Raw genomic sequence first — 27194 nt, forward strand, 5'->3', positions numbered from 1 at the left:
CGCGACCATTCGGCCAATTGCTGGCGGTTTGGAGCAGTATGTTGATCTTCTATTGGTTAATTGTGTATACGTCCCGCCTCCTTGTGGTAGTCTGTCTTTCTATTGGGTGATTCTGGGGAACTAAGAAACGAAGCATTTGGGGATCTGTAGTTTCTGGAGGGAGTGGCGTCCTGATTTCCTTGGCGTGGGTCAGTGCTTGGTGAGGAGAGATGAACGGGAAGCGGCCTGCCGATCCTGGCCCAGCGCGGCCTATGAAGAAGGGAAAGAAGCAAGTAGCGGCAGAGTTTTCGGACGCTCTCACAGAAGAAACCGTGAGGAAGCAAGTGGCTGAGGCCTGGAGCCGCCGGACTCCGTTCAGTCATGGTAATGGGGTGCTGTGAGGGAGGCGCCGCCGCGAGGAGAGGTGTGGGGAGGACCGCAGCCACCTGCGACCCCTGCGCTGCTCGGTTCACTTCAATTTCTGCTTGATTTGACAAGGCTGGGGAGGAAAATAAATATAGGCCCGGGAGTGTGGGGAAGTGGAAGACGTGTAAACCGAGGGTTGAATTCTAGAATCGGAGGTCACTCATAGAATCCGTCTGCTGATTGTACGTCATTGGCCAATGCGTTTAACTTGGCTTAAGGGTCAGTTTCGTCTTTTATAAGACGGAATCGTGAATAGTACCCCCCCTGGAAAAGGTGGGATTGACAAACTAATGCTTGTAGGCATTCATAAATGTTTCACTGAAAACCAGAAAATATCTAGCGACCCTCACTCACCGCTGTTTTATGATCGATCATCACACATGTTGAGAGCTGCTGGAAAGCCTACCTGGATTTACCTGTTGTCACGAGCTTTGTCTTTGACCTACGTCACACGTGAAATGGACGTATCGTTTCAGACTTGCTACGAGTTATTAACTTATACAATGTGAATCTAGCAGGGTGTGTCTTGAATTTTCTTGATTATTTATTTATTTATTTATTTATTTATTTATTATTTTTATTTTATTTTTGGTTTTTCGAGACAGGGTTTCTCTGTGTAGCATTGGCAGTCCTGGACTTGCTTTGTAGACCAGGCTGGCCTTGAACTCACAGTGATCCACCTGCCTCCGCCTCCCAAGTGCTGGATTAAAGGCGCCACCACGCCCGGCTTATCTTCCCAAATTTGCCATGGTTGGTTTGTTTGTCTCATTTAAGTGTTTCAAGAGACGTATCCAGGGTGCTCAGGACACAGACAGAAGATGATAACTTGGTTGTTTTTTGTTGTTGTTGTTTTTAATTATTTATTTACTTTTATTTGCATTAGTGGTTTTTGTTTTGCTTGAGGTTTTTTGTCTGGTTTTGTTTTGTTTGCCTACACGTATGTCCGTGTGAGGGTGTCAGATATCCTGGAACTGGAGATATAGACAGTTGTGATCTGCATGTGGATGCTGGGAATTGAACCTGCTTCTTCTGGAAGAGCGGCCAGTGAGTGCTCTTAATCACTGAGCCATCTCTCCAGCCTGGATAACTTTGTGTTTAAGGTGCAGGCTCTAGATGCTCAGGGACTTCTCAGTTTCCTTGTCTGTTGCATAGACATAGTGACAGTATTATCTATTCCTCAGTTGTAAAGAATATAAAGGAGACAGTGCCTGTAATGTACCGGTGGGTCAGGCTCTCAGGAGGTCAGGATTGATTGTTACTCATAATCTAGTGGAAGTGAAGTCAATTAAAAGAAGTCACTTCCTCCTCACGGAAACTTGAGGGGGGAAGAAAGGGCAGGATTGAAGAGAAATGGCCAGCCAATTTTGCTACTCTCATTTAATTTACTGTTCTTGTTTTACTTGGCTCTGGAGAAAATGAGTTAAGAATCTGAAATGCAAGGATCGGTAAACTGAAAAACTTTTTATTTTTTTAAAGCCAAGAGCTTCCCCTCCGCTCATTAAAGACTAACAGTTAAGCATAGTACCTGAGAAAAATAGTCTTGAGTGATTAAAGGGATGACACAATTTACAGTTCTTTCAGACCTTAAGAACCGGGTTACCCACATACATGGTTGTCTCTTTTTGAATTGTTATGCTGCTTGGTGGTCAGAAGAGAAGAAAGACAAGGATGCTATTCTCCTTCCGACAGAAGCTGTTGTCGTGGACATGGACCCTTTTCCTCACTGCGTGATCCCAAACTTCATCCAAAGCCAAGACTTCCTGGAAGGACTTCAGGAAGAGCTTTTGAGCCTGGACTTCCATGAGAAGTACAATGATTTGTATAAGTTCCAACAGGTATTTATTCCTATACATTAGCTCTTCCTCCTCAGAAAGCCCTTAGCTATAAAATCAAGTCATTAATGGTGGCTAGAGAAGCCAGGTGTGGTAGGCACACGCCTTTAACCCCAGCACTTAGGGAGGCAGAGGCAGGCGGATCGTTTCGAGTTCAAGGCCAGCCTGGTTGAGTCTAGGACAGACAGCCAAGGCTACATAGAGAAACCCTGTGTCAGAAACAAACAAACAAAAACAAACAAACAAACAAAAAACAAAAGCAAGCAAACAAACAAAAAAAATGGTGGCTGGTTAAGAGCACTTATTGCTCTCCCAGAGGACCCAGGTTCAGTTCCCCGCACCAACATCAGGTGCTTCACGAGCCTCTAAGATCACCTACATGCACATACCCCATAGACAGATACAAACACATGACATATATAATTTTTTTTTTCATTATTTTTAAGACTCAAGGTTCTAGCTTAGGTTTGTTTTCATGCGTCTTCACCTTGTCATTGCTGAGCATTCCTTTAACATAAGCTTACTGAGTGTTGACTCTGTGTTAGTTGTTGTGATGGTCAAAAGGGAAATTTTTGGCAATTTCTGCCCTCTGATGTCTATAATATTAGAGTGACAGGAATAGTCAGGAAATGCTTTAAGCTGGTAAATGAGTATTACCATAAACAAAGGGCTGAAGTGTATTTGGGCGGGTGGTAATGGTGAAGAGTCTTATGCATGAAGATGTTGCTGTTCTGAGTTCATGTCTTTGCTTTTGTGGCTTGTTGTATTACAGTCACAATATTCTGCATTGCAGTGTATCTAGAAGAAAGGGAAAACTATGTTTTACTTTGGAGAATAGGAGTGCTGGGTTTTTTTTGTTTTGTTTTGTTTTGTTTTGTTGTTGTTGTTTTGGTTTTTCGAGACAGCATTTCTTATATATAGCCCTGGCTGTCCTGGAACTCACTTTGTAGACCAGGCTGGCCTCAAACTCAGAGATCTGCCTGCCTCTGTCTCCTGAGTGCTGGAATTAAAGGCGTGAGCCACTACTGCCCTGCAGTTTTGATCCCAAAACCTTGAGTACGCTAAGCACATAATCTAGCACTGAGTTGCACCCCCAACTCCCCATTCTCTTTTGGTGGACAATATAAGTTAGCATGAAAGGACTATCTTGAAATCAGAATTTTTTTCCCCCTACTTTTGGAAGGCAGCCCTGTCTAGCACAGAAATATGTGTCACTGGTGTCCCCACTGTGGAGTCATCTTCAATACATGGATCACTTGCTCATAAACCCTCTAGGCTGTCAAGGTTTAAAAATTCAAATAAGGACTGGAGAGCTGGCTTAGCAGTTAAGAACACTGGCTGCTCTTCCAGAGGACTGGCATTCCAGCCACAGCACCTACATGGTTGCCCATACCCATCTATAACTCCAGTCCCAGGGAATCCAGCACCTTCTGGCCGCCAAGGGCACCACGTGATACACAGACATACATGTAGACAGAGCACCCATACACGTAAAATAAAATTTAAATATTTTGAAAATTCAAAAAAGATGAAGCAAGTGAAGAATTATCTGCTGCTTTTTTTTTTTTTTTTTTTTTTTTTTTGCATTCCCCCTTTGATTTTACCAGGAATAAGAGAGTGATGAACATCTTATTCCTTTACACTACAGCTGGTCACCAGGTTAGATGACAGTGCCCTTCCTGACTACAGTACCTAGACTTTATACGTATAATTGAATTACCTAGACTAAATACTCGAGGGATGAAACCCTCAGAAAATCTAATGCAAATCAAGCTTTTATTCAAGAACAGTTTATTAGGTTAATGAGAAACCACACTTATATCAACTAGCCAGGCATGGTGACACACACCTTTAATCCTAACACTCAGGAGGCAGAGGCAGGCTGATTGCTGTGAGTTCGAGGCCAGCCTGGCCTAAAAAGCAAGTCCAGGACAGCCGAGATAACAGAGAAACCCTGTCTCAAAAAACAAAACAACAACAACAATAACAGAAAATTATATCAACTTTTCAACCCTAAGCAATCTCTGGTTATTGATGTGTGTGTGAGTGTGTATGTGTGTGAGTGTGTGTGTGTGTGTGTGTTCAGGAATGTGGATGTACATGTGTACATGTGTGCCATTTCTCAGGCACCATCCACCTTTATTTTGAGCCAGAGTTTCTCATTGGCCCACAGCTCATCAAGTAGGCTAGGCTGCCTGAGCAGTGAGCCAAGCAGTGAGATGAGAAGCACATGCCATGCAGCTTTTTCTCTGTGGGCTCTGGGCATGGAACCTAAGTCCTTGCGCTTGCAGGGCAAGCATTGTAATGACTGAGCCGTCTCCTCAGCCCCAGAATGGGCTTACCTGATGCTGTTTGAGAAAAGAAAGTGTTTTGTTAATGTGAAGTCAGAATGGGAGAAAAAAACAAGAGAGAGAGAGAGAGAGAGAGAGAGAGAGAGAGAGAGAGAGAAGCCATTACCTTTTGTCAATAATTTTTACCTTGCTCACTTTTAGGCACGATCTCTTCACCCGTATACTTTTTCTTTTCATGTGCTATAAATTTAACAGATAATTGGGTCTCTAACATATTCTAACAGTGTAACATATGTGACATTAGGATGTGTGCAATGTTTTATATATTTATAAGCCTTATTGCTTTATGACAGCCCAAGTGTTCCAGTCATTACGTTCTCATTAGAGCCCCGAGAAGGAAGTTTTACAGATAGGAGACTACATATATTCTCCCTTCTCTTCTGGATCATTCCCTTTAATATGACAGCGATAACAAAAGCCTGTTGGAGCCGGGCGTGGTGGCGCACGCCTTTAATCCCAGCACTCGGGAGACAGAGGCAGGCGGATCGCTGTGAGTTCGAGGCCAGCCTGGTCTACAAAGTGAGTCCAGGATGGCCAAGGCTACACAGAGAAACCTTGTCTCGAAAAACCAAAAAAAAAAAAAAAAAAAAAAAAAGCCTGTTGGATTTTGTTTTTTCGTTAAAATTTTTCCAATTAAATTAAATTTTAAAAGCTCTTAATTCAACTTCCCCTGTAGCTTCCATCCTGTTCTTTGTTTGTTTGCTTACATGTTTTAGGATTAGTTTGATTTGGTATGATTTTTTGTTTTTGTTTTTGAGATTGGGTCTGTAGATGTAATCTGGATAGCCTCAAATTGACACTCCTCCAGCCTCTACCTCCTGTGTGCTGGGATTACATAATCTGACATCACACTGCTGTCCCATTCTTTCCTCTCACCCTCTTGTAAGCACACGTTATCACACGCTTGCCTTTACTAGTCCACTGAAACCACACTTACTAAGGCCCCTCTCAGCCTCCACATTAGGAAGTATAGTTACTTGTCACTCTTCTATTTTTTTTAAAGGTTCATTTATTTATTTATATTTTTTGGTTTTCTTTTTTAAGATAGAAAAGTAGGTTTTATTTATATATTTATTATGTATAATGTTCTGCCTGTATGTACACCTGTAGGCCAGAAGAGGGCATCAGATCATATTATAGATGGTTGTGAACCATCATGTGATTGCTGGGAATTGAACTTAGGACCTTTGGAAGAGCAGGTGGAGCTCTTAACCACTGCACCATCTCTCTAGCCCCTCCCCCACTCTTCAGTTTTTTATGAGGCTGACATAGTAGCTACTATGCTCCAGCAGCAAATAACCATTGATTTTTTTTTTTTTTTTTTTTTTTTTTTTTTTTTTTTTGTTTTTGTCTTTTGGAGACAGGGTTTCTCTGTGTAACAGCTCTGGCTGGCCTGGCTGACCTCAAACTCACAGAGATCCACCTGCCTCTGCCTCCCAAGTGCTTGGATTAAAGGCGTGCACCACCACTGCCCAGCAACCTTTGATCTTTTAGAAGCATTTGCACTCGTCCTCCTAGAGATGTATTTTCACTTTCATTTCAGGATGCCATACTGTCTTAATTATATATTCCTATTACTGTGAGAGGTGCCATGGCCAAGGCAGCTTGTAGAAGAAAGCAGTTAATGGGGCCTTACAGTTCCAGAGGGTTAGAGTCCACAACCATCATGGTGGTTGCGTGGAGCAGGCAGGCAGGCAGGCAAGCATGATGCTACAGCAGCAGCTGAGAGCTCAAATCTCATTCACAAGCACAAGGCAGAGAACAAAAACTAGAAATGGTGTGAGCTTTACAGTCAAAGCCCACCCCCAGTGACACACTTCCTCCAACAAGGCCACGCCTCCTGATCCTTCCCAATTGGGAACCACATATTTAAATAGATAAGCCTATGGCAGCCATTTTCATCCAAACTGCCAGACATACTCTTAGTTTTCCTTCTTTATCATAGAGTACTTCTTCTTAATTTCCTTTGCTGGGTTTTCCCCTTATAACCAACATCTTTTTATATTTTAATTAATGTTATTGGGGGAGGCATGGTGGGAGGGTCAGTCAGAGGACAACTTTGTGAAATTTGGCCTCTCCCTCTGCCTTTATGTGGATCCCAGGTAGCAAACTCTGGTCACCAGCTTTCTACACAAGCACCTTTACACACTTAGCTGGTCCATATAACCAACTTCCTAATGACAGAGTCCTCCTTAATGCCACAAGTAGAACCAACCAGATGTCTATCCACTGATTAATGGGCAAACAAAAGGCAGTATTCCCATCTAATGGAGTATTATTTGATCATGAAAAGTAAGGCAGAGCTGCAACATAGGTGAGCATTAGACACCTTTTGGTAAATGATAGAAGCCAGACTCTGGGACTAGTGCGTGGTTCAACAGGTGGTGGTGCTTGACACTGAGTTCAGATCTGAGTTCAGAACCTACATACAAGAAGCTGGATATGGTAGCGAGCATCTGTAATCTCAGCCTCCTCTGGTGAGATGGGAGGCGGAGGCAAGAAACTTTTGGGCCAGCTAGCCTCCTGGAGTAGGCAGTACAGTAGGAAGAAGAGAGACCTTACCTCAAAAAGCAGAAGGAGAGAACTGAACCGTGATGTTGTCCCCTGATGTCCACATGTGCACTATGGCACAGCCATTTCTACATTTTTACACGTACTAGCACGCATACACACATACTACTAATGATAAATATGAATAAAAATTTAAAGTAGGAAGCCAGACTCAAAATGTCACATACTATATGATTTCTCTTAAATGTCCAGAATAGGCAGATCAGCCCATAGCAACAAGAAATAGGTGATGTGTGCTAGGAGCTGCTACAGAAAAGATGGCGCCTGACTCCTAATTGATGCAAGATTTCATTTTATAATGTTAGCTTCTGGGCTTATGTAGCCTGCTTGGCTGCATCATGAATGTGTGAAACCCATGGAATTATATACTTGCCAGTGATTAAATTGCTAGATTTTATACTATGAGGATTTTTCTCTCCAGATTTTGCCTCATTTTTCTCCTTTGCTTGAAAAGTAATAACCCACGTACCTTGAGTAAAAGCTCCAGGCCAACATGATGCCTTGCTTTAGGCCTTTGAGCCTCATCTCCTCCTGTTCTCCCACTTGCATTTGCCCAGCCGTTTAGTTGCTCTACAGTATTTTGGATAAACTTTGCTCTTCCTCATTGACGTCTACCCTGGTCACCCTACTTATAATTGCAGACCCTTCCCCACTCTCAGCACCACCCATTCCTCCTCCTCTGTAGTTGTTTTCCTGCCCACTTGTTGCCTGATGCTAATAAATTCCATTTTATGTTTACTATATGTCTCCTTCAGCAGATGTAACCCTCTCTGTAATAACTACTTAAGTATTTGCTGAGTGAATAAGGTACAAAGACACTAAGTCACTTGCCCACATCAGAGCTGCAAGCCTTGGTGGTCACATGTCAGACCTGGCCATTCTCCTCAGGCTAGGCTCTTAGCCTAGTGTTCTACTATCAGATACTATTCATCCTTACTGTTCCTCTTTACATCCAATTTACTGTAACAAGGAAATCCTTTTTCTTTTTCTTTATGATCCAGTCTGATGACTTGAAGAAGAGAAAAGAGCCCCATATCTCAGCTTTAAGGTAAGCATGTAATTACATTTGCTGGGTGCCCAATGTGTTTTATGCAGAGCACTGAGTTTTAAGTGTTTGGTCAGAGCCAGGCGTGGTAGGTCAGAGATGGGTGTGGTGCCACACGCCTTTAATCCCAACACTCGGGAGGCAAAGGCAGGTGGATTGCTGTGAATTCGAGGCCAGCCTGGTCTACAAAGCGAGTCCAGGACAGCGAAGGTTACACAGAGAAACCCTGTCTCGGAAAAAAAAAAAAAAAAAAAGTCAGGTCAGACCGTCTTTGTTGACATTACTGCATTTGGTAAAGGAGGCAGCAAACCCTAAGAAGCTAAATAACTTCTTTAGGGAGCTAAGGTACAAATCCAAGCTGTAGGTTGCTTGCTGAGCGATAGAGCATCACCCTTTATTTCCTCCTTCTTCCCTCTTTCTTCCTTCCTGCTTTCCTTTCTTTCTTTTTCCTTTCCTCCCAGACAGGGTCTCAAGCTGGTCTAGCACTTACTATGTATGTAGATCAGGCTTGCCTAAAAGTCACAGAAGTCCTCCTGCCTCAAATTACCAAGGGCTGCGATTACAAACTTGAGTCACCATGCCTGACTCCAAATTCTTAATAATAAGACGTTTAGCTTTGTTAAATATGAAGGAAACGAACACTAGAGATAGCATTTTCTGCTCATGAAGCTAGGAAGTACTGAAAATTAAAGCTCCGGCGTTGACAGGCTAGGTACATTTTCATATGGCTTTAGAAGATGGCGTATCAAAACCTTATGTGTGTGTTTAAAAACTTACTGTGCTCACGAGTGCTTTGCCTGCATGTATGCGTATGCACCATGTGGAACTCTGGAACTGGAGTTCTAGATGTTTGTGAGGTGCCATCGGAGTTCTGGGAACCGAACCCAGGTTCTCTGTAAAAGCAGCTGCTGCTCTTAACCAGCACCACCTCTCCAGACATGCCAGGATGCATGCTTTATAGAGTCTAAGAATTGATCACGGCAAGACAAAGACGTTCTCAAAGATTCCATACAAGAAACTATGCAACCATTCACATATATATGAATTTTAATAAACATAATATAGTCACTTAAATTTTCAATTCAATGACATATTTTTTTTAATGTCTAAAATCAAGTATCTTGCATAGTGACTGTTTTATTCTATTTTACTCAGCAACCTTAGACGTGTATCAGATAATAGTTATTACAATCAAAGATGTCCAGATCCACTGGAAAACTTACTGTTTTCCCATGGGAAGAACTGCTATGGATATAACTCTGTATGTCTGTGTGTAAACTAAAAGACTTGAAATAGACCAGTAGAGCTACAGAGGTTTTCTTAAGTTTCTTTTTACTTCTTTAGGATTTTTTTTCTATAATAAACACATGATTTATAATATGATTTTCATATATTTGGAGAAAGTTATTATTTTCTTCATTTTTTTTCCTCTGAGACACTCCTATATATGATAGCAGCTGATGCAGGTTATTTCTTTCTATTTAGAAGTGTTGTGTGTATGTGTTAACTATAACTGATATTTCATACTAATTTAGACTTTCTCTCCTAAAAAGAAAAAAATCTCACTTTAAGAGACATTATTTCCTTAATCCAAAACACCTGTCACCTGTGACTGAGTGTCATTCCATACCCAAACAATCACAACTAAATAACATGAGAGCTGGACTTCCTTGACCATTATCCAAAGTTGGTCTTTTTATTTGCCATGTGTGTTCTGGACATTATCATGAGTAAAATTAAAGATGCCAAGGACTTGGGCACATGCCTTTAATCTCAGCACTTGGGAGGCAGAGGCAGGTGGATTTCTGTGAGTTCAAGGCCAGCCTGGTCTCCAGAGGAAGTTCTAGGACAGCCAGAGCTGTTACACAGAGAAACCCTGTCTTTAAAAAAAAAAAAAAAAATGCCAAGGATGAGAGAAGACAGAAGCCTGGCCCTGTGCTGCATTCACAGATCGTGTACAGGATGAGAGAAGACAGAAGCCTGGCCCTGTGCTGCATTCACAGAGCGTGTAGAAAGGAGCTTTCTATAGCATCAGTTTTGGAAGTTGACTTTTCAGAAAAAAAAAAAAAAGAGTTTAAAAAGTCCTAATTCCAAGGGTATATCACTGCGTTAGTATTAATGCTTATAATCCTGAGATCTGTAACAGGAAATGCATATCTGATCTTAATCCCTGTTCCTGGCAGCAACCTCCTAAAACTTATAATTTAAGTGTTGAAAGCCTATGGTAATGCACAACTCCTAAAGGTTGGGGAAGAAGGGACAGTTGCCAAGAAGATAGCTAAGACTGTTAAAGCCCTTAGCCCTAACTGTTCTGCCCCCAGGAAAAACAAGAAGGGTAGAGAGCAATGTTAATTCAGAACATGGCTGTCCTGGCAAAAGATCACATCTAAAGACCTTCTAGGTCTATGTTATCTGGCTGGAATACAAACACACCTTTAATCCAGGAGACAGAGGCAAACAGTTCTGAGTTCAAGGCCCTTGTATAGAGCAAGTATCAGGTAAAGAAAAGCTTAGCTCCAGGCGTCATAGTACATACCTTTAATCCCAAACAAAGGTAAAGTTAGTTTGTACAAGGAAATATCCATCTTTGAAAGTGATGTCTAGGGCTGGAGAGAGGCTTAGAAGTTAAGAGCACTGACTGCTCTTCCAGAGGGCCTGAGTTCAATTCCCAGCAACCACATGGTGGCTCACAACCATCTATAATGAGGTCTGGTGCCCTTTTCTGGTGTGTAGGCGTACATGCAGGAAAAACACTGTATACTTAAATAAATAAATCTTAAAAAGGAAAAGAAAAGAGCCGGGCAGTGGTGGCACCTGGCTTTAATCCCAGCACTTGGGAGGCAGAGGCAGGTGTATTGATGTGAGTTCAAGGCCAGCCTGGTCTACAAAGTGAGTCCAGGAAAGTCAGGACTGTTACACAGAGAAACCCTGTCTCAAAAAGCCTTAAAAAAAAAAAAAAGAAAAGAAAAGAAAAAGAAAGTAATGTCTAACTGAGTGTCAGAAAAGGTGACAAATCAGAGAAGATTTGACAGAATAGAATATGTCCACCTCTTACAAGAAGAGTGTCCTTATGGTTTCCAAAAGTAGGTAGGTATCAGGGACAACCAACATATTTGGTGTCAGAAGCAAAATGTGTAAAAATAGCAATTGGGCTATCCCATTTATTGCTGAAAGGCCTGTCTGAAAATGGGTGGTTTGTAATGTAACAATGATGTAGTGACTTACGTCATCCAAAGTGCCGGTGTGGAGGACAAAGCAGATGAAGGCAAACGGCTAGATAATGCAGTGCATGAGGCTCGGAGCGAGCACACTCCGGAAGCTGGGAAGCTGACAAAGTGATGGTCCATCTCTCAGGGTCTCATGAATGAAATTTGAGAACAGGTCTCTTGAATGAAATGTGGCCTTAGGAGAACACATAAATGGCGTGCATCTGTGACCTAATAAGCTGTCTCCTGTTCCCACTTCTAGGAAACTTATGTTTGAAGAATTTCGGGCCTGGCTTTCTAAGGTTTCCAGCATTGACCTAGACCCAACCATTGACATGTCCTGTGCTAAATACGAGTTCACTGGTAAGGAGGACAGGGCCCTGTTGTCTAAACAATTCAAGGCTTTCACTCCACAGTGATGGAAGGGTATCATCAGGGTCTTCCTGATGAGGATTGCTCATATGCAGAAATAGCCATCATGCCAGAAAGGATAAGGTGGTGGTTCTCTCTGGGTGCATGAGAGCTGCTGAATGTGTTTTTAGAAAAAAAATTCTCACAACAACTTGCATACAATATTGCAAAACTCAAAGGGTGATGCTATAAATTCTGTGCTTAGACTTCTGAAAAGTCCCATCTCCTTTAGTGCTGGTTTCCCTTCTCTTGACTTTGAATTTAGTGAGCACAGGAAATGGACCGTGTAATAGTAATAGTCACAGTGATTCTCCTTGAGACATGCATTTGGAAGGAGTGTCGTAGCTAATGCTGAGCTTTCTTTTTCTGAATCCTGCTAGATGGTTCAAAGTGACTCTGTGTCACATTCGTAGTGATGTAACCTTGGATGGCTTACAGGGAGGTTAGTCTCAGATTGCCCATGATTTGCCTTTCCATCCATACACACTTTGTGGCAGATGCTTTTACTGTTTGTCTTGCTGCTGGCATTGAACCTAGGGCCCCAACTTGTTAGGCAGATGGTACTTCCGAGCTGTATCCTCAGCTCTTTTCTTTTCTTTTTTTTTCCTTTGAGTTGGTATCTAAGTTGCCTGGGTTGCCTTTGAACCCATCGTGTAGCCCAGATTGGTCTCAAACTTGATTCTCTTGCTCAACCACTGCAGTAGGGTAGGATTGTAAGGCTTTGCTACCAGACCTGACTATAAGGATTGAGGGAGTCAAACCAAGAACCTTGGACATGCTGCCTTAAGATTATATAATTATCATCTTCCTCACCAAACTTTGCTTTAGGTTTTTTCATGCAATGATTTTCATATTGCCAAGTTCCTACAAAGTAAGAATTTTCTTCTTCAGTATGAATTTGTGCACTACTATTTATACAGTGAGCTACTGCAATTGTTGTTATTATATTGAGGCCTATATTGTCTTTGATTTAGTCAATGAGCATACCCTAAAGCTGATCTCGGGCCCCTTTGCTGTGTTTTTTGTTTTGTTTGGTTTGGTTTTTCGAGACAGGGTTTCTTTGTGTAGCCTTGGCTGTCCTGGACTCGCTTTGTAGACCACGCTGGCCTCGAACTCACAGGGATCCACCTGCCTCTGCCTCCTAAGTGCTAGGATTAAAGGCATGCGACACCATGCCTGGCACTATGTTTTTATTATTCTTTTGTTTCCTAATTTCTGCAAAGCAGGATTTTCTAGACTTATCTCCTGTTACCCATGCCAGGTCTAAAATGGCCTAGAGATGGTCACTTCCCAGGACACCTGCTTCCTTTTAGTGAAGAATGATACTTAAAAGTCAAGGCCTAGAATCAGTTTGTGTCACTAGGATGTCATCTAGACCCTTTTAGTGAAAATGCCAGAGTGAGTGTGTGTGTGTGTGTGTGTGTGTGTGTGTGTGTGTACACATATAAATGCGTACATATATATTTATGTATATATATGCCTATATATTATAAACACAGGAAACTGAATTCACATTGCTTTCTCCAGTGCTAGTTGAATACTACAAAGTTTATTCTAGATTTCTTTTTTCTTATTAGTAATTCCCTCCTTCATTTGTGCAGCCCCTAGCTCCAATTAATTATCTCTAACATATTTATTAATTGGACCAATTCCTTCATATATAAATGGTCCCAGTTCACTGTTCTTTTGCCCTGTCCCATCCTGCATAGATGCCTACCTTACTTAGCTCCACCAAGTGGCTTTAGAAAATTAGATTAAGCTGTTAATGAGAGTAAGAACAAAGAAATCTGGCCAATGAGATGGCTTGGCTCAGTGGCTTAAAGGCACTTCCCACCAAACCTGACAGTCTGAGTTTGATTCCTGGGACCCACAGAGTGGAAGGAGAGGGCCAACTTTGTAGGTTGTCCTCTGGTCCACATGTACCCCTCCTGCCACCAACACACATAATAAATAAATGTTTTTCTTTTTTAATTTTAAAGAAAAATGGGATGTGTATACCCAAATGAACAGTAAGATTTGCTAAGGCATTCTTTGGAATAGCCGAGAAATACAAATAATTTAGTAACATAGTATTGCAACTAAAGAGAAGGTAAACTTACAGTCTACATAGTACAATAACTGTGCAGTCATTAAAAGTGATGTCAGCACTCGGGAGGCAGAGGCAGGCAGATCTCTGAGTTCGAGGCCAGCCTGGTCTACAAGTCGAGTCCTGGACAGCCAAGGCTACACAGAGAAAACCTGTCTTGAAAAACCAAAATAATAATGATGATGATGTCAGGATGTATACTGCTATCTGAAAAAGTCAGCCTACAACCCACCCTTGTAGCATACCATTTTTTTAAGTGAATACACATACGAGGAGAAAATACTACAAAAAGAGGTGGGAAAATAGTGTTTGTAACTATGATGGCTCTGCCTATATTCATCGTGTTTAAAGTTGGCTATATTGTCTGAGTTTTTATTGCTACATTTACAAAAGAGGTGTCATTTTAAACAGCAAGACAGTTAAGGCTGGAGTTGACATTCTAGATGAGTGTCAGAGGCCTGACTGATGTGCAGAGATCTAATTATGCTTTAATTGGTTGCAGATGCTCTGCTCTGCCATGACGATGAGCTGGAGGGGCGCAGGATCGCCTTCATCCTGTACCTGGTTCCTTCTTGGGACAGGAACTTGGGAGGCACCCTGGACCTTTACGACACTGACGGTAAGATGCACGTTTACTGCCTTCAGCAGCCACTCCTGAGTTCCAAGCAGTTGCCTCAGGAGCACCGTTCTGACTTCTACTGCATTAAAGGACACAGGTAGGGCTGATGTTACAATGTCAAGTTATTTTCCCAGAGACAAAGCTGATTGAGATAAGAAGGAGATCTTGCTTCTGTGCACTGATGATGAAAGGGTAAAAAGCACAGCAAACTACCTGCATCTGTGAATCTGCTAACAGCAGCCTGTTTGACAAGAAATCAGGGTTTTTGAGTGACTCACCACAGGTTGGTTCTAGGAAACTCTAGTTCTCATCGATAGTAGATGGACATTGTGGTGAAGTACGAGTGCCCTAACCAAACTAGCAGGTTTGAGTGAGAGAGGAAGAAGAGATCGTTGAGAAGGTTGAGAGCTGCATGAGGCAGGCGGAAAGTGGACGTGATAACGAACCCTATTTACGGCATCTTCTCTCCTGATGCAGAACACTTGCAGCCAAAGCAGATTGTCAAGTCTCTTATCCCTTCCTGGAACAAGCTGGTGTTCTTCGAAGTGTCTCCAGTATCCTTTCACCAGGTAAAGACACCGAGACAAATCTATAGTGCACTAAGGTCAAGGATCTTGCTTTCTGCTCACCCACTGCCTAAGTGTGTCCACTTCCTGTTGGGCTTCCTGTCTCACCAGGCTATTTCCATACCAAGTTTGATGGAGTCTCCAGTTAATGTGCCTTAGCCAGTGTCTTCACTCTTCATCCTTTGTGCTTATGTGCTGCTGGTCTTGCTCTTGCAGGTCTCTGAAGTCCTGTCTGAGGAAACATCACGTTTATCTGTAAGCGGCTGGTTTCATGGTCCTTCACTAACCAGGCCTCCCACCTACTTTGAGCCCCCAGTCCCTCGAAACCCTCACATCCCACAAGACGTAAGCATCAATTACTGGGTTTTTAATCTTACATACTGTAGCGTAGTAGTTGTTTTTCTGGCTTTACTATTGTGAGGACCATGTGAGCTGACATGTACTTTGCAGTACTAGAGATTAATCTAAGGGCCTCGTATATGCTGACCAAGCGCTCTTCCAATGAACTATATACCCAACCTGTTTTTCTGATCTTAAAATTAGATTTTGCCAGTGCTAAAACTAGACTGAACTTTCACTTTCCTTGGATAAATTTGACCCTTTTCTCAGGGTTTTCTAGTACTTCTTGTGTTTGGTAGGAGAAACATAGAAAGTAAGGACTGTGGACTTCTGTAAGAACAGAAGCAGTAGAGACTAATGGATCTCATGGGTCTGCTGCTTTCTTGTAAGCATGAAATTTTATATGAGTGGATCAACCCTGCCTACCTGGAAATGGATTATCAAATGCAAATTCAAGAGGAATTTGAGGAAAGGTCTGAAATTCTCCTGAAGGAGTTTCTTAAGGTAGGCTACCATACCATTTTCTATGTTGTTTGACATGTAACCTTGCTAAAATTGACTGCACTGAGAGTTTCTTTTGTAGCCAGGCGGTAGTGGCGCACACCTTTAATCCCAGCACTCAGGAGACAGAGGCAGGTGGATCCCTGTGAGTTCAAAGCCAGCCTGGTCTACAAAGTGAGTCTAGGACAGCCAAGACTACACAGAGAAACCTTGTCTCGAAACAGCAACAACAACAAAAAAAGATAAGAGTTTCTTTCCTGGTTCAGATGTTTATGTAATTCTCTTCAAATAAAATACACAAATTATAATACTAAACATTGCTGTCAGGTGTATACATGACATCTTCAGAACTCTTTTTTTTTTTAAGGTTTATTTTTTGTTTTTAAATTAAAACCTGTATGTATGTGCACATGCATGTAGGGGCTCAAGGATGCCAGATGAGGTCATGAGATCCCCATTGAACTGAAGTTACATGTGGTGGCCCTCAGTAATAAGCACTTTTAGCCACTGAACTGCTCAGTGTGCAAGGGTGCACACATGCTTGTTTCTGCCATAAAAGGGACTTGGTCCCTGGTTTGTTTGTTTGTTTTTTTCTATTCATTTAATCAATATGATATTTGTTAATTTCTAATGGATAGATTGCTGCTTATAGTTGATCTAATAGTGAATGTTTGACCATCATGAGGCAACTTGAATAGAAAGAGGCCTAACGTCAGAAGTCATGTCCTGGCTCAGGTTTCCCTAACCTAAGCCAATCCATGTCACAGGACATTACTGTATTATTGGCTAAGTGGTTATACCTGCCTTGCCTTTGTTGCAGAGCTGTGAGAGCTATTAGCCAACAGGTGCTGATAGTGCACTTCACAGAGACTGTGACTTCAAATTCCCAAGAGCTCTTCCTCCATGATAAAGGTGGACAGACTCTGTAAACTGACTGTCAGAATTTCACAGCTGACATTGGATGTTATAGAATTTGAGAGGCATTGTATTGTCATAGAAATAATAACAGTTAACAACTGTAGCTCCACTTCCAGGAGACCCAATGCCTCTTCTGGACCCCATGGGCAATGCACAGCTGCATAGACACACAGGAAAACACCCATATACATATAATAAATAATAAATAATTTTTAAAGTATAGCCTCCTGTGGATATATTTCAATAGAAAGCCAGTTTCTTATATTGTATTTGACTATTTAAAAATTTGAAAGCTTATTAAATGAGGGGACAAGCTGAGACCAAGAATGTAGTGACAAATTGGGTTTTTTGGGGTTTTCTTGTTTGTTTTTTGACACAGGGTTTCTCTGTGTAGCCTTGGCTGTCCTGGACTCCCTCCATAGACCAGGCTGGCCTCGGACTCACAGAGATCTGCCTGCCTCTGTGTCCCAAGTGCTGGCATTAAAGGCATGTGCCACCACAACCAGTGAATTTTGTTTGTTTGTTTTTAAACACAGAAATATTATAAGAATATGCCATGCGTGGTGGTGCACGCCTTTAATCCCAGTACTTGGGAGGCAGAGGCAGGTGGATCGCTATGAGTTAGAGGCAGCCTGGTCTACAAAATGAGTCCAGGACAGCCAAGGCTACACAGAGAAACCCTATCTCAAAAAACCAAAAAAATGTGTGTGTGTGTGTGTGTGTGTGTGTGTGTGTGTTTTAATCGCGAATCTGGGGATATGGGGCTGCTTAGCAGCAGCTGACTGTGATTTGCCTTATGCTCTAGCTGCAAATAGTTTCTGCAAGAAGGGTGGAAGAGAGAAGCCACAAAGTAGCAACAGCTGCTACACAAGAGTCTGTATTATTGTGCAGAGATGTCCATTGTAGGGACATAGCTAATGCAGCTTCACTTTCCTCATAACACCGTAGGATCTGAAGAGCTAGTGTCACTAGAACTTTGAGATGTCGTGATTAGCAATTTAACATACGCTATACACCCACGAAGACCTGGGGAAATGGCTCAGTAAGTGAGGCCATTTGTTTCATGAACATGAGGCTCTAATCTCAGATCTCTAGCACCCATGTGGTCATGTGTTTATTTACTTGTTTTCTGGGGCTAGAGACAACAAAATTACTGGAGCTGCTGGCCACCAACATAGTGGGGAGAAGTCTGGAAACCACAAGTTTCAGGTTCAGTGAGGGACCCTGTCTAGAAGATCCTTCTCTGGCTTACACCCACACATGCATGGGTGCATGTATTCATGTGCACACACTCACATACATCGCACATGCGTGGGTGCATGTATTCATGTGCACACACTCACATACATCGCACATGCGTGGGTGCATGTATTCATGTGCACACACTCACATACATCGCACGCATACACTCAAATAAAAATCTTTAATGAGAATTTACAAGCACGTAATGGAATAAATAACCCAATGGTACTTGGCTCTCTTAGCTAAAGCTGCCACAGAGATCTTGTATAATAGAGGAAATATTCAAATGGACCTCTTAGGAATCAGCCAGCTGATATTCTACAGAGCTGCTTCTTGTGCTAGAAGAGTGAGGGGTTCCAGGGAGAACTGCTAACTTCTTTGTTTGCTCATTTTCTAGCCTGAGAAATTTGCAAAGGTCTGCGAAGCCTTGGAGAAAGGAGATGTGCAGTGGAATAGCCGTGGTCCCCCCAACAAAAGGTAGAGGTCACCATCACAAATGGTTCCGTCTGTGCCCATCACGTCCCTTTCATCTGCATGAGCTCATCTCCAGCCTTGCCTTAACATTTAGCTCACCAGGACATGGTGTGGCAGGCCCTAGCAGAGTCTCAGCATTCTCATAAGCCAGGCCATCGTTTAGAGAGGAAGGTACAAAGCTAATGACGAGTTTTGATGGCATTGGTGACCTCACACGTGGGACTGAGGTGCTTGCCATTGCTGCTTTTCAGGTTTTATGAACAGGCGGAAGAAAGTAATCTCCCTGATGTACTGAAGGAGTGCATGCGCCTGTTTCGCTCAGAGGCGCTGTTCTTGCTGCTGTCCAACTTCACTGGCCTGAAGCTTCACTTCTTGGCCCCATCAGAAGATGATGAGATTGAAGACAAAGGACAGGGAGAAGCAGCCTGTGCTGCTGATGGCACTGAAGAAGGGACTAGCCAAAGACCCCCAGAGCCTGAGAATAATCTGGCAGCCATTGGTAGCCACAGTCAAGAGAGTGCTGAGCAGGCCGACATGGAACCACAGGAAGATGAAGCAAAAAAAGGTAAGCTGGTGTGAGGACTCACCTTTGTTTTTGCCTGAAACTGTTCCGTATTCAAATGATTTATCTGCCAGGCATAGTGGCGCACGCCTTTAATCCCAGCAATCAGGAGGCAGAGGCAGGCAGATGGCTGTGAGTTCGAGTGTAGGACAGCCAAGGCTACACAGGGAAACCTTGCCTTGAAAAAACAAAACAAGAAACAAATCAAATGATTTATCCTTGGGTGTCATGATGGCTGAGTGGTCTAAGGTGCCAAACTCTAATGATTTACCCTTATCCATGTAACAAGTACGTCCTAAACATTGACTATTGCACTATCTCCACCTCACAAAAAGGAGAACCAAACAAAGTCAGCTCTCTTGGATCCTGGGATTTTTCTAGGAGATGTCAGAGGTCAAATTTACACACAGGAAACAGAAACATTGAACAAGACTTACACAGCATTTTGTGTTTACTTCCATCAGTAGCATTTGTCTCACTTGCTGCTGTTATTCTCACTCTGACATGGATTAGCTGTTCTCTTCCCGAAAATGTTCTCCCTGCATTCAGATCTGAGCTCTGGCACTTCCTCATAGACGCTTTTCCATAGCACTCTTTCACCTGAGGCTGCTGAGTCATAGTCGTCCCCTGTCACATGACCCCACTACAATGCTGTGTACATGCTGCACAGTCTCTGTAAATTTATATATGCATCCATTCTATAGGTCTAGAGGAGTCATTTGCAGTTGTTTTGTGTGTTTGGAGTCATCCATACTCCTTGGCTCTTAACAATCTGTCTTTTCTTCTGTGTAGCTCCCTGAACCCTAAAGGGAGGGTTTGATGAATACATGCCACTTAGGACTGAGTGTTCCAAAATCTCTCAGTCTCTCCAATTGTCCAGTTTTGAGTATCTGTGTTAGTTCCCATCTACTGCAAGGAGAAGCTTCTCTGATGGCTAATCAGGGAATAGCAGAATATCATTAGGTATCATTTTATTGTCATGTTCCTTTAGCAGAACAATATTTTTTATTTTTCCTTGGGCCCATAGTCTATCCAGTCTCAGGCTTTGGGCCACTCACAAAATTTCAGGCATGGGTTTCATCTTGAATTGGATTATGCCTTAAATCCAACCAGAGAGTGGTTACTCTCACAATGTTTATGCCACTGTTGTAATGGCATATCTTGCAGACAGATCATCTTTTAGATCACAGAGTTTGGGGCCAGGTTAACATGCAGAGTACCTTCTGGTACCATGAACATAAGTAGGGATGAAGCCTCATTAGGCACCAGCTTGACTTCTCCATGTTCAGTTAGATATGTAAGTGCTATCTTCAGTAATAGGGCCTTACCATCAGTTTGTGGAGAATCTTAGCAATAGTCTAATAGTCTTAGCAATAGCCTGAGATGTTTGAGGGTTTCCATGGAGACACTTTGGCCAGTGACTCAAAATGTAACCCATTCTTGGCACTGGAGGTTTCACTTGGTGGTAAAAAGATGTCTAGTTGGGACATTGTCTCCCCCATTCTTTAGTGACTCCATTTATATTTCTTGCATATGTTTCTATCTTAGGAAACGTCTATAGCAGTAGGTTTCCATATGACCTCTCGAATGACCCTTAGTGCTAGTTGTCCCTCCCCATTTTTCCATTGGGAGATACTCCTTTTCCCGTTAGTCCCTTACTCAGCACCTATTTGGATTGTAGCATTGAGTGTTTAAAAGATAACATACAGTATTTGTCTATTGAGGTCTAGGTTACCTCACCCAGGATGATTTTTTTTTTCTCTATCTATTTACCTGCAAATTTTATTTTTAACAGCTGAATAATATTCCATTGTGTAAATATACATTTTCATTATCAATTCATCAGTTAATGGCCATCTAGACTGTTCCCAATTTCTGGCAGTTAGGAACAGAGCAGCAGCGGACATGGATGAGCAATATATCTAAAGTAAGATATAGAGTCCTTTGAGTATATGCCCAAGAGTCGTAGCAATCTTGTCCCGGAGGAACTGCCACACTGATTTCCATGGAAGTGTTCTCAGCCATTTGTGTTTCATCCTTTGAGAACACCTGGCTTAGTTCTGTACCTTGTGTTTTGGTGCATAGATGTTTAAGATTCCAATATCCTCTTGTGGACTTTTCCTTTGGTGAGTTTTTAATGTCCTATCTCTTTTGATTAGTTTTAACATGAAGTCTCTTTTGTCAGATACTAAAGTAGCTACACCTGCTTTCTTCTTGAGTCCATTTGCTTAGAATATCCTTTTTCATTTTTTTCTCCTAAGGTGATAGCTACCCTTAACGGCATGGTATCTTTCGTGGATGCAGTAGAAATATGTATCCTGTTTTCCCATCCATTCTGTTAGTTTGTGTCTTTTTAGGGAGAATTAAGACCATTAATATTAAGACTTAACCATGAGCAGTGTTTATTGATTCCTTTTATTTATTTGTTATAGTATGTGTGTCTTTTCCCCTCTCTTTTGATTTACTGCTCTGCGATTATTTATTCCATGTTTTCTTGTGTGCTGGTAACCTATTCATACCAAAGTTTTTCTTCTAGTGCCTTCTGTATATCTGAATTAGTAGATGAGTACTGCTTAAATTTGGTTTTATCATGGAACATCTTCTTTTCTCCATCGATGGTGATTGATAGTTTTGCTGGGTATAGAAATCTGGACTGGCATTTGTGGTCTCTAAAAGTTTGTAGAACTCCCATTCAGGCCCTTCTGGCTTTTAGAGTCTCCACTGATATGTCATGTCTTATTCTAGCAAGCTTGCCCTTATATATTGCTTAGTCTTTTTCCCTTGCAATTTTTCATATTTTTTTTCTTTGTTCTGTATGTTTAGTGTTTTGATTGCTATGTGCCATGTGGAATTTTCTGGCCCTGTTTATTTGTTATTCTATATACTTTTTATAACTTTATAGGCATTTTCTTCTTTACACTGAGAAAAATTTATTCTATGATTTTGTTGAAAATATTTTCTGTGTCTTTGACTTGGGTTTCTTCTCCTATTGTTATTTGTAGATTTGATCTTTTCATAGTGTCGCAAATTTCATGGTGGTTTGTACCTGGTTTTTGTTTTTGTTTTTGTTTTTTTTAAGATTTAACATTTTCTTTGACTGAGGTATCCATTTCTACCTTGTCTTTGGTACTTGAAAGATTCTCTCTTCTATGTTTTGTACTATGTTGGCGAGGCTTTTGTTTGACTTGGGTTTTCTTTAATTATTCTATTTCAACTTTTATGTCTTAAACTGTTGTCATTATTTCATTCTATTGTTTCTGTGTGTTTTTACAGACTTCATTAAGATTTATTTATATATATATTTTTTAAAGATTTATTTATTTATTATGTATACAATGGTCTGCCTGCATGTACAGTGCAGGCCAAAAGAGGGCATCAGATCACATCATAGATGGCTGTGAGCCACCATGTGGTTGCTGGGAATTGAACTCATGACCTCTGGAAGAGCAGTCAGTGCTCTTAACCGCTGAGCCATCTCTCCAGCCCTATTCATATATTCTTTAAGGTCCTTGAACATATTCATAATTGAAGTCTTTGTCTTGTGCTTCAGCTCTGTTATGTCTCTCAGACCCTGCTGTAGTATAGGGTTCCTAGGTTCTGGTGCAGCCACTTTGTCTTGGCCCTCCATGTTTGTGGTTTTGTGCTGGTGTCTAAGCATCTGCAGTTATGACTGAAGTGATTTTAGGTATTGGTATCTGGCCTTGTCTTTGTTGGGAGGGTATTCCATTTCTTGGTTTCTGTTGCCCTCTCTGGATCTTAGGAAAGCATGGTGTGGCTGTGGGTTCCCTACTAGAGAGTGCTTCTGCAGGCTGATGGGTGGCAGAGAGGATTGGAGATGAGCTAGGACAAAAGGCTGAGAAGACCTGTGGAAAGAGCTAGGGCATCCTGTCCACACTAAGAAGCAGGGTCCCTGGGGAGTTGGAGGTGTGGTGGGAGGAGGGGCTCTTGCAAATAGGCTGCAGTAGGACAAAACATAAGTCTGGAGAGACAAGGATGAAAGGGTTTAGGGAACCCTGGGTCTATACCTAGAGTTGGAGTTGTTAGTGAATGGAAGTGGGGTGAGAGGAGGTGCTTCTGCAAGCAGGATGCTGCAGGGCTGAGAGTGAGGCTGGAAAGATCATAATAGAGACCAGAAAGGAGAGTGAAAATCCACCTACCTGAGTCCCACCCCAGTGTGCTCACTGGGTTCCCAGGTAGAAAGTGTTTCTAGGTATCTGACACAAAGGAATGGGGATGGCCTAGAAGGAAGGGCTGTGAGGGTCTACAGGAAGGGGCGAGCTGGGCCTATACCAAGAGGCAGTGGAGTCCCCAGGGTATCCATCTTACTTTAAACTTTATAAAATGGTTTGTAATTTTGTGGTTCTTGATTTTGTGGCATTGGGAATGGAACCCAGGACTTGGCCATGCCAGGCAAGCTTTGTACCACTGGACTCCATCCCTAACCCTAGACTTTATGAAATATTTTAGTGCTCAAAGCTGGTCATGATGGTACACCTGTAATCCCAGAACTCTGGAAGCTGAGGTAAGAGGATTGCATGTTCAGGGCTAGTCTAGGCTTTGTAAAGACCCTAGCTGTTAGTGCTACTTTTAGCCTCTATTTTCTTTTGGTTTCTTATACCTCTACCTCCCTTCCACCAACCGCCGCACCTCCCCCCCCCCCCCCCCCCCCCCCCCCCCCCCCCCCCCCCCCCCCCCCCCCCCCCCCGGCAACACTGGGTAGGAGAGAAATAAGGTTAAAGGGGAGAGGGGAGTAGTTTTCCTTAGCTACTTCTGGCTTGTTAGGGTTGTTGGGTTCTTTGGGGTCTCAGTCATCAGGATATCCAGCAACAGCAAATGGAGCACCTTTCTTCCTCCTCCAACCATCTCCTTGAAGTGGCCCCGGTGCTGCCCTCTGGGCTCTGATATTTGTACCCTCTCCAAGTCCTCAGAATTAAACTGTCTGCAGCTGGCAAAGACCACGCCCCTCTCTAAGCAGCACAAGGCAGTTATCAATTGTAGACAAACTAAAAGCAGCCCTATATCCTAAACTTGGGATGAAAACAAAAACATTACATAACTGCTTTTTAAAGAAGCCAAAACTTCCACTATACCTAGCTCCTAAAAAGGGAAGCAAGAGGGGCTAGAAATGTAGCTCAGTGGTCAAGTGCTTGTCTGCCATTCCTGGCTCCTCGATTTGATCCTCAGAAACAGCAAAAAGACAACAACAAGACATTTTAGTAATCAGTCTCTCGTCTACGTCCATGTTTTCTGCTTTAGTGGTGACGTGATAAGAAACCTCTTCCCTGCTTTAAGTTCAAATAAAAGTATACTCAAGGTTGACTTATTTACTGAATTATTTTGTGATTAAATCTTGACTTGATCTAAAATGTAAGGAAACTGAAACTCAGCCAGCTGTGGTGGTACACTCCTTTAATCACAGCATTCATTTGGCAGAAGCAGGTGAATTTCTGAATTTAAGACTAACTTGGTCTACACAGTGACACCATCTCTAGAAAGAGAGCTTAAAACTGAACAATCCCCCCACTAATAGTAAGACCTAATAACTTCTGACTGTCACAAGACCTTTTGGTGGGCTTTGCCATCAAGCATTTGCATCAAAGTTGTAAAAAGACTTTCTGGGCATTATTTTATGTTTTCTTAGAATCAAGTGTTCCCATGTGCCAGGGGGAGCTGAGGCATTGGAAGACTGGTCACTACACTTTAATCCATGACAACAGCAAAACTGAATTTGCCTTGGACCTGTTTCTCTACTGTGGCTGTGAAGGTAGGAAGGATCAAGGCAATGCATCATCTTAGTCCGGACAGGCTCTCCAGAGGGCCTCTCTCCAGCTGATCCGACTCCTAAGTGCTTTCCTGTGGCCACAGTCGGAGAGTGCTAAAGGATGTTGGGGATGGTGAATTTCAGTCTCCCCAAACAGAATTTATCTCTGGGTTTGGAAAGTGGGACTAAACCTTACATTTTCCCTAAATCACTACCACAACCACAGGCCCCATGATTTTTTAATATAATTGCCCTTCTCAGTATATCTAACATTTAACCCCTTTAGTTTTCTCTTTCATTGTTAACAAGTCAGCCTATGTTTCAGTTCAGCTGTCATTTAATGGAAAGGGAATCCATTATAGCAGATGCTAAACTCCGATGCAGAAGTCCCAGGGCCCTTGCTGTTCAGCAGGCAGTCTTCTTGCAGTGGGAGCTCAGTACTGTTGGTCTTTTCCTTGTCAGGCTGGGAGCCAGAATATGGCGGCTTTACTTCCTACATTGCTAAAGGTGAAGACGAAGAGGTGAGTGGATTTCTTTTACTAGCAAATTCTCCTTTCTAGCTCATGAAAAAGTTCTGTCTTTCAGACACCTAATAATTTATTTACTTCCTGGGTTTGATTTTGGGTTTTTTTGAGACAAAGTCTCATTATATGGCCCAGGGTGGCCTCATCCTTGCCACAGTATTCCTGTCTCCACCAACCAAGTGCTGACCACATAGGTGTGAACCACCACAACTGGCAAGAAATACACAGTTTATTACCTCAGCCAGTGTTTTTAGCTGATAAATCCATGTCAGCCTGCTTCAAGGTGGCTCTGATTTTACAAGAAAATCCACAGCTTGCAGTAAAGCTGTGAAAGGAAAATCACCCATGGTGTTCTATGTTACTGAAAACCTGTGAGTTATGAGGCTCCTACCCACTAATCCTTGGTAGTTGGAAACAAACATGTTAGGCAAAACTTTTTTTGAGGGGCTGGAGAGATGGCTCAGAGGATAAGAGCACTGTCTGTTCTTCCAAAGGTCCTGAGTTCAATATCCAGCAACCACATGGTGGCTCACAACCATCTACAAAAAGATCTGGTGCCCTCCTCTGGCATGCAGGTGTACATGCAAGCAGAACACTGTATACATAATAAATAAATACATCTTTAAAAAAAAAAAAAAAAAAAAAAAAAAAAAAAACTTTTTTTGAGTATATGTTGGTGAGCAGAGCTTGTTGGAAAATGTCAACAGATAAAATAAAATGTTGACAGATAAAGCTCATCTCCTAATAAAGAGCCATTGATCCATCGCGGTAGCACACACTCCTTTAATCGGAGGCAGAGGCAGGCAGACCTCTGAGTTAGAAGCCAGCCTGGTCTACAAAGAGAGTTCCAGGACAGCCAGGGCTATTACACAGAGAAGCCCTGTCGCGAAAAACAAAACAAAAAGTCTTTGAAACCTTGTCCCCAGCTTAAATGGTCCCCATGGGAGCCACCTGGCCTGCAGAGCTGGGAATGAGCTCCAGGCTCTGATTTGTCTGTTTTCTATTTCAGCTGCTCATAGTGAATCCAGAAAACAATTCCTTGGCATTAGTCTACAGAGATAGGGAGACTCTGCGATTTGTGAAGCACATTAACCACCGAAGCCTAGAGCAAAAGAAAACCTTCCCAGACAGAAGTGGTTTCTGGGACTTCGCGTTCGTCTATTACGAGTAACAGGGCAATGCCGCCTCGCATTCACCTCATCTGTGTTGGGAACCCTGGAGTCTTCGTGGAGTGGGGGAGAGCAAGCACGCTGGCCAGCAGTGTCCTCAAAACAGGCTGTGCCTGCTGGGCCTACAGGGGCTTACCTGTGATGCCCCACCTCTTCCAAGGTCAATGTGGTCTGCCCTGTCCCAGAACAAAACATATCCAGGTCATCCTGTCATAGAACTCATGATTGTTTTCAACTGAGGCATGTTGATGGAATGATGGACTTGTCTCTTGTAAGGTTTTGGGGGCTTTTTCTTATTTTTGTTTTGGTTTTTTTGTTTTGTTTTGTTTTTTAAAGTTTTTCCTCCCCCATTGAATTCTTTTGATTCTATAGTGACTGCCTCATCAACTTTCTAACTTTGATGATTTTTTTTTAATTATTATTATGGTAACAGATATATAATATAAAATTTATCAGGGTTAACTTTTTTGTTTTTTAGTTTGAGGCTTTTTTTTGTTTTGTTTTTCTCTGGGCCGGGTTTTTACTATGTAGCCCAGGCTAGCTCTGAACTACTGATCTTTACACCACAACCTCCCAAGTGCTGGAATTACAAGCATGCGCCACCTCACCCAC

General features: G+C 42.3%; 1 protein-coding gene across 1 annotated transcript; it reads left to right on the plus strand.

The window, feature by feature from the left end:
• The first annotated feature begins 145 nt into the window (after window positions 1-145).
• Ogfod1 (2-oxoglutarate and iron dependent oxygenase domain containing 1) lies at window positions 146-26649 on the plus strand. Its single transcript, XM_051169115.1, has 13 exons — window positions 146-363; window positions 2095-2240; window positions 8161-8207; window positions 11673-11773; window positions 14410-14526; window positions 15004-15095; window positions 15309-15437; window positions 15822-15935; window positions 18490-18569; window positions 18818-19131; window positions 24770-24892; window positions 25352-25410; window positions 26423-26649. Exons 1-13 carry the CDS (start codon window positions 210-212, stop codon window positions 26582-26584), a joined length of 1638 nt encoding a protein of 545 aa, XP_051025072.1. The 5' UTR covers window positions 146-209; the 3' UTR covers window positions 26585-26649.
• The last annotated feature ends 545 nt before the right edge of the window (window positions 26650-27194 follow it).

The sequence above is a fragment of the Acomys russatus genome, chromosome 26, assembly GCF_903995435.1.
Source record: "Acomys russatus chromosome 26, mAcoRus1.1, whole genome shotgun sequence".
Classification (NCBI taxonomy): Eukaryota; Metazoa; Chordata; class Mammalia; order Rodentia; family Muridae; genus Acomys; species Acomys russatus.

Bases quoted from the DNA above. Each gene is read 5' to 3' on its own strand.
- Ogfod1 (XM_051169115.1), top strand. From the start codon at position 210: ATGAACGGGAAGCGGCCTGCCGATCCTGGCCCAGCGCGGCCTATGAAG. The intron at 15,096-15,308 runs GTAAAGACACCG...TTGCTCTTGCAG, and splicing joins CTCCAGTATCCTTTCACCAG to GTCTCTGAAGTCCTGTCTGA. The intron at 15,438-15,821 runs GTAAGCATCAAT...CTTTCTTGTAAG, and splicing joins ACCCTCACATCCCACAAGAC to CATGAAATTTTATATGAGTG.